Genomic DNA, 8,215 nt, shown 5'->3' with positions numbered 1-8,215 from the left:
GCTATCATTTAGAATCAAAGGACAGAGAAAAAGCTTCCCAAACAAGAAAAAGCTAAAGGAGTTCATCACCACCAAACCAGTATTACAAGGAATGTTAGAGGGACTTTTTTTAAGATAGAAAAAAAAATCAAAATTATGAATAATAAAATAGCAATTGCTACATATCTATAAACAAGTATTTTCAATGTAAATGGATTAAATGCTCCACCAAAAGATTAGGACAACTGAATGGATTAAAAACAGGAAAGAAAACTGTTACATATGCTGCTTCCAAGAAAATCACTTCAGGACCGCCATCTTCCAGTAATTCATCAAAATTACCAACACAAAGGGAAAGAGGAGAGGCACCCGCTATATGTTCTCTAGGCCTTTTAGAAAACATGGAGTTGTTCCTTTGGCCACATACATGCGAATCTACAAGACAAGTGATATTGTAGACATCAAGGGAATGGGCACTGTTCAAAAAGGAACGCCCCACAAATGTTACCATGGCAAAACAGGAAGGGTCTACAATGTTACTCAGCATGTGGTTGGCATTGTTGTAAACAAACAAGTCAAGGGCAAGATTCTTGCCAAGAGAATTAATGTTTATATCAAGCATATTAAGCACTCTAAGAGCCGAGATAGCTTCCTGAAACGGGTAAAGGAAAATGATCAGAAAAAGAAGGAAGCCAAAGAGAAAGATACCTGGGTTCAACTGAAACGCCAGCCTGCCCCACCCGGAGAAGCACACTGTGTGAGAACCAATAGAAAAGAGCCTGAGCTGCTGGAACACATTCCCTATGAATTCATGGCATAAGTGTAAAAAAATAAAAGACTCAATTATAACAGGAGGGCACTGACAATCCACACAAGGGATACTCCTGGAGCACCCAGAGCAGGTGACCAAGGAGGTGACCAAGCAGGTGATCGCTTCTGTTAAAAATAAATAAATAAAATAAAAAAAGAAAAAAGAAAATCACTTCAGATCGAAAGACACACACAGATGGAAAGTAAAGGGGGGGAAAAAGATATTTCATGAAAACTGAAAAAAAAAAAAAGAAAAAAGAAAATCTGGGGTAGCAATACTTACACCAGACAAAATAAACTTTCAAACAAAGGCTCTAACAAGAGACAAATTAGGACCCAGCAATCCCACTTCAGGGTATTCACTGAAGAAACCCAAAAGCTACTTTGAGGAGATGTGCGCATCCATATGTTCACTGCAGCATTGTTTACAATGGCCAAGCTGTGGAGGCAGCCTGGGTGTCAGCTAATGAAAGAATGGATGTAGAAGAAGTGGTTCATATATATGGTGGACTATTGCTTGGCTATGGAAGGGAATGGGTTCTTGCCATCTGTGGTGGCATGGATGGACCTGGAAGGAACTGTGCTGAGTAGAGTATGTCAGACAGAGAAAGACAGATGCAGTCTAAAGAACAAAATAAACAAAACAGAAACAAACTCCTAGATACAGAGAACATATTGATGGTTGACAGAGTGGAGGGTTGGCGGGGGTGAATGAAAAAGGGGAAGGGATTAAGAAGTACAAATTGGTTCTTACACAGTAATCATGGGGATGTAGGGTATAGCATAAGAAATACAGTCAATAATATTGCAATAACTATGTATGATGTTAGATGGGTACTAGATTTGTTAGGGTGATAGATGGGAGGGGTTTGGGGGACAGGGTGGAAAAGATACAGGGAGTAAGGAGTACAAACTGGTATTTCCAAAATAGTCATGGGGATGTAAGTAAAGCACAGGGAATATAGTCGATAATATGCTAATAACTATGTAATTATTAGTACCAGGTGAGTACTAGACTAGTTAGGGGGGGTCATTTCTTATATTATATAAATGTCTAACCACTATGCTGTACACCTGAAATTAATATAAAGTAATATTGAATGTCCACTGTAATTGAAAAATTTTAAAAGATGGGAATAGGGGAAGGGGAATAAGAGGTCCAAATTTCCAGGTATAAAATAAATAGGTCATGGGAAGGTAATGTACAGCATAAGGAATATAGTCGATAATATTTTGACAGCATGGTACAGTGTCAGATGGTTGCTGGACTTATGGTGATCGCTTCTTTAGGTATATAAATGTTGACTAACTATGGTGTGCACCTGAAATTAATATAATATAGTATGTTAGTTATATTTTGATAGAAATCTGAAAAAAAGAAAAAACAAAAGATAGATGGACAAAGACATATGTTCAAACAAATAGGAGCTCTCTTTACGATCACAAAATGTAAGGAATCTCTGTGAGACTGAAAGCAGACAGGATTGGGTTAGAGAGCAAAGCAGCAACGGCAGTAGCTGAAGTGAAAGTCCCAAGATGAGGGAGAAACACCAAAATGGTCAATGTCTAGAGGTGATGGAAGGAGTCGGAAACTAAAAAGTGCCAAGGGAAATTGATGGAGGAATTAATTGGGGAATTGTAGCAGAAGCAGCCTGGCCTGTTGGCCTTGTATTTCTCCATGTACCTTGTGTGTCACAGCTCTAGGGGTAAGCACTTGGATTCATGAGAAAGGGCCATGTACTGAAAGACTGTCAAAGTCTGGAAGGAATTAAAAATATCCAAGCCTAGAAGACCAGCTGCTGAGGTTCCCACCCAGCAGCAGGTCCTGCCCATCAAAATAGCACGGAGTATAAGTTCCAGCAGCTGTTTTGCCCCTCTCTATATGCAAGCTGCTCGATCAGAGGCAGCCATCAGCCTAATAAGACATTACAACTGCAAAAATTCACATATGGTCAAGAATCACCAAATACTTGCAATATTGTAATAAAGAGAGCATAGGTTCAACAAACAGAGAAATAATTGTACACCGAGGAAAGAGAGTTAATAGTGTAACCAGAACTAGACTTAAAAGTTAATGTAATTATAAACCCTTAGAGAGATAAAGAAGAGTATTTTATTCATTGAACAGGAAGAGCTAGTTGTAAAAGAGAAACAACTAGAGATTTTGTAATGAAAGATATAATTGTTAAAATTTAAAAATAGATGGGATAATAGCAAAATGAACACAGTTAAAGAGTGAATCAAGGAACTGGAAGAAAAGGTTTAGGAATTCTTTTAGAATGGATGCAGCACAAAGCAACAGAGATGAATGGCAAAAGAAAACTTAAAGATACGGAGAATAGATTTAGAAGTGCCAATATCTACCTAGTAAGAGTTCCAGAAATATACGGCAGAGATAATAGGACACAATATTTAAAGAAATAATAACAGAGATTTCCCAGAATTTAAAAAAAAACACATACAAGTAAATCTTCAGATTGAAAGTGTCCATCAGTTATTAATAAGGTAATTTTTAAACCCACATCTGGACTAATCACAGTGAAATTTCAAAACATCAAGGATGAACAAGAAAATCTAAATTAAATGCACAACTGGTAATCACAAGATTGCCACTGAGATACGAAAGTCAATTTGGGGAATGTAATCAATAATGTTGTAAAGATTTTGTAGGGTATCCGATGGACACGTGTCTCATTAGGGAGACCACCTCAGGGATGATGTAGATGCCTGATCACTGCACTGTACACCTGAAGCTGAAGCTGAACAATAATGAATGTCAACTACAATTTTATATATATAATTATATATAATTATATATATATAGTTACAAGAAGCGGAGTACAGCATTAGGAATAGAGACTGTGGAAATGTAATGGCTATGTGCGATGTCAGAGGGGTAGTAGATGGGGAGAGGGAGTTATCACTGTGTGAGAGATATAAATGATGAATGTCTAACTATTTGTACACCTGAAACTAATAAAAAAAGCAAAACAAAACAAAACAAACAAACAAAGAATGATACAGTAAAATGATATTCAATGCCATGGAAAAGTTCATAGTATATGTTATGTGAAAACAAAAGCAGGTTACAAAACGGTATCTACAGCATGATTCTAATTTTATAAAAAATTACATAGGAAAATTATTGGCATGTTAATAGTGACTAACTTGGGTGCATAGATTATGCATAATTTTTGCTTTATTTGTGCTTTCATGCATTTTCCAAATATTCTACAAGTACATTATTTATTATGTGATTTGACTAAAAATAAATAAATGCTGTGAAAAATGGTAAAAAAAATAAAATAAATAAAATAGATTAAATGCTCATAGAAAAAATCAGGTTTACCTACTACAAAAGAATGACATGAAATTTCTTTTTGGCAACATAGTTCAATATTTTCAAAATGCTGACATAAATGGACATTTAAATTTATTATTTAACAGCCAAATTACAATTTAAATGTGAGGATGAAAGAGAGGCATTTTCAGACATAATAGTACTCAGAAAGTTGACTCACATCTTCCTTTCTAGATTCCTTCTAAAAACAAAACTAAACAAAATAAACATTAGATGTTGTGCTCCAGTTAAGGGAAAAGAAATAATAAATCCAAGAAGAAACACTGTCATACAAAAACCAAAGGTGAACCAAGAATTTAAAAAATCTTAATAAGAACTTCCTGAAAAAAGTATATAAAATAACAACCTGAAACTAAAACTTCAGATGCCAGCAAAATAAAAGTGTGTGAGGAATATCCCATGAAAAGTGGAGGAAAATAAAAAAGCTTCTTTGTCAACATTTTTGTCTTGTTATGTGAGAACATAGATACCAATAAATTCTTTTAAAAATATATTTGCAAGTGTACATTAAGAATGAATTTTAATAAGCACATAAAAAGATGCTCAACATCACTAGTCATTAAGGAAATGCAAATCAAAACCACAATCAGATACCACTTCACACTCACTAGAATGGTTACAATAAAAAGATAGATAATAATAAGTATTGGTGAGGATATGGAGAAATTGGAACCCTCATGAGACTTTAAAATGGTACAGCCACTTTGGAAAATAGTTTGACAGTTCCTCAAAATGCTAAATATAGAGTTACTATATGATTCACCAATTCTGCTCTTGAAATATACCCAAAAGAATTGAAAACACATGTCCATACAAAAACCTGTGCACAAATGTTCATAGCAGCATTATTTATACTAGTTAAAAAGTGGAAACAATTCAGATGTCCATCAGCTGATGAATGGATAAACAAAATGTGGTATACCATTCAATGGAATATTAATCAACCATAAAAGAAATGAAGTACTAATACATACTCTAACATGAATAAGTGAAAGAAGTCAGACACAAAAGGCCTAATATTGTATTATTTTATTTATATGAAATGTCTAGAAGAGGCAAAACGGTAGAGAGATAAAACAGATTCATAGTTGTTAGGGGATAGAGAGAAGGGAAATGGGGAATGAAGTCTAATGCTTATTAGGTTTCTTTCAGGAGTGTTGAAAATGTTCTAAAATTACATAGTGGTAATGGTTGGATGATTCTATGCATATACCAAAAACAGTCCGTTGTAGAGATGGAAAGGATGAATTTTATGGTATATGAATTATATTTCAATAAAGTTGTTATAAAAAAATGAGTGTTACAATGCAATATTATTCAGGTTTTAAAAAGGAAGGAAATTCTAATGTATATTACGATATGGATGAAGCTTGAGGACATTATGCTAAGTGAAATGAACCAGTCACAATGTGTGAATGGATAAAGAAGAGGTGGTACATATATACAATGGAATATCACTCAGCCATAAAATGAATGAAATCTTGTCATCTGCAACAACATGGATGGCCCTAGAGACTATTGTGCTCAGTGGAGTAAGTCAGAGAAAACAAACACCGCATGATTTCACTTAAATGTGGAATCTATGGAACAAAATAAACCCACAAACTAAACAGAAAAAAACTCATAGATACAGAGAACATTTTGAGGGTTGCCAAATGGGAGGGGGTTGGAGGATGGGTGAAAAGTGGAAGGAATTAAGAAGGACAACTTGGTTGTTACACAGTAGTCATGGGGATGTAGGGTACAGCATAAGGAATATGGTCAATAATGTAATAACTACGTACGGTGCCCAATGGGTACTAGATTTCTTGGGGTGATCACTTCTTAAGTTATATAAATGTCTAATTACTATATACTACACCTGAAACTAATATAATATTGAATGCCAACTGTAATAGAAATATATACATATATATATAAGATTTTATTGGGGAAGGGGAATAGGACTTTTTATTGGGGAACAGTGTGTACTTCCAGGACTTTTTTCCAAGTCAAGTTGTCCTTTCAGTCTTAGTTGTGGAGGGCCAGCTCAGCTCCAGGTCCAGTTGCTGTTGCTAGTTGCAGGGGGTGCTGCCCACCATCCCTTGCCGGACTTGAGGAATCGAACCAGGAACCTTGTGATTGAGAGCCCTCTGGCCCATGTGGGAATCGAACCGGCAGCCTTCGGAGTTAGGAGCACGGAGCTCCAACCACCAAGAGCCACCGGGCCGGCCCCCAAAACAATTTTTAGTAAAAGATTCTAGGGGAGGATACTTCCTGGTCTCCTGTTAGCTTTTGGTGATTGCAGACAATCCTGGGCACTTCTTGACTTGTGGATACGTCATCACCATATTTGTCATTGTTTTCTATTTCTTGCCTTTGTTTTTTGTTTCTATTTGTGTCTCCCACTCTTTTTCTGCCTTTTTTTGTTTTAATTTAGTATTTTATATGATTACATTTTCTCCTTTCTTAATATGTCAGTGAATACTTTTTTAGTGGTTTCCCTAGAGTTTGCAATATGCATTTGCAACAAATCCAAGTCCACTTTCAGTAACACTACACCATTCACAGGTGGTAGGAGTACCTTATAATAACAAAATAATCCTAATTCCTTCATTTTGTCCCTTGTGTCATTGCTGTCATTCATTTCACTTAAATATAAGCATACTTAAGAATACACACATACACACAACACACACCCACACACAAGATTTTACATAGCATACATAATCAAACACATCACTGCTATTGTTATTTTGAGCAAACTATTATCTGTAAGATCGAGCAGATCTACTGGCAACAAATATCCTTAATTTTTGTTTATCTGAGAAAGTATTTCTCCTTCATTTTTGAAGGATAATTTTACAGGATACAGAGTTCAAGGTTGCTGGGTATTTTTTCTCCCTCAACACTTGGAATATTTCACTACGACTCTCTTCTTGCTTGCATGGTTTCTGAGAAGATATAATTCTTATCTTTGTTTCTCTATAGGTAAGATGTTTTTTCCTCTGGCTTCTTTCAAATTTTGATTTTCTGTAATTTGAAAATGGTAGGCTGAGATGTAGGTTTTTCTTTTTCTTGTTAAATAATATTTATATTGCTTAGTGTTCTCTGAGCTTCTGAGCTCAGTTCTGAGTTTCCTGAATCAGTGGTTTGGTATCTGACATTAATTTGGGGAAATTCTTAGTCATTATTGTTTCAAATATTTCTTCTGTTCCTTGCTTTCTTTCTTCTTCCGGTATTCTCATTACAAGTATGTTATACCTTACGTGGTTGTCCCACCGTCCTTGGATATTCTGTTATGTTTCTTTACAGTCTTTGTTCTTTTGGCTTTTTGGGTTTTGAAGATTCTATTGATAAAAGCTCTAGCTCAGAGAGTCTTTCCTCAGTTATAGACAGGCTACTAATAAGCCCATCAAAGGCATTCTTCATTTCTGTGACAGTGGTGGTTTTTTCTTTTTGTGTTTTTTTTTTTTTTATCTTTAGCATTTCTGTTGTTGTTCTTTCTTAGAATTTCCATTTCTCTGCTTACATTGCCCATCTGTTCTTGCATACACACTGTCAACTTTATCTATTAGAGTCCTTGGCATGTTAATCATAGTTGTTTTAAATTTCCAGTCTCATAATTCCAACATCCCTGCCAATGCCTTGTTCTGATACTTGCTTTGTCCCTTCAAGTTGTGCTTTTTGCTTTTTTGATATGCTTTGTAATTTTTTCCTAATAACCAGACGTGACATACGGGTATGTCCTGTTATCCTTTGTTAATCATTGAACAACATTATTTTTTAAAATTACATCAGATACTCTGTACAAGGAAAGAAGTATAGAAAAAAAGACGAAAAGGAAATGTACAGCAATGTTGAACAATGGTTGCTGCTGGGTGATATGTTTATGAGTGATTTTATTTTCTGCTTTGTTTTTTCATGTTCCATACTTTACACATTTTCTGAAATGGCCATGTGTTACTTTATCATTAGTCATGAAAAATGAGAAGAATAATGAAGGGCCTTTTAAAAACCCACTGTCAAATTCAATCTTTAAAGAACATCATGCTTACTCACCTTCCCCCTCAAGGGGGCCCTGAC

At 35.3% G+C, this 8,215-nt stretch overlaps 1 protein-coding gene across 1 annotated transcript; it reads left to right on the top strand.

Annotated features, from left to right (window-relative positions):
- Positions 1-307: 307 nt before the first annotated feature.
- Positions 308-799, top strand: LOC308497885 (large ribosomal subunit protein eL21-like; the record flags this gene model as incomplete). The annotated part of the gene is made up of 1 exon (XM_081048969.1): positions 308-799. A coding segment is annotated over one exon (492 nt), but the record flags the coding sequence as incomplete, so codon positions are not given.
- Between the last annotated feature and the right edge of the window lie 7,416 nt (positions 800-8,215).

This window comes from Rhinolophus hipposideros (assembly GCF_964194185.1).
Source record: "Rhinolophus hipposideros genome assembly, chromosome: 5".
NCBI lineage: Eukaryota > Metazoa > Chordata > Mammalia > Chiroptera > Rhinolophidae > Rhinolophus > Rhinolophus hipposideros.
This window is presented reverse-complemented; position numbering and strand designations above follow the sequence as displayed.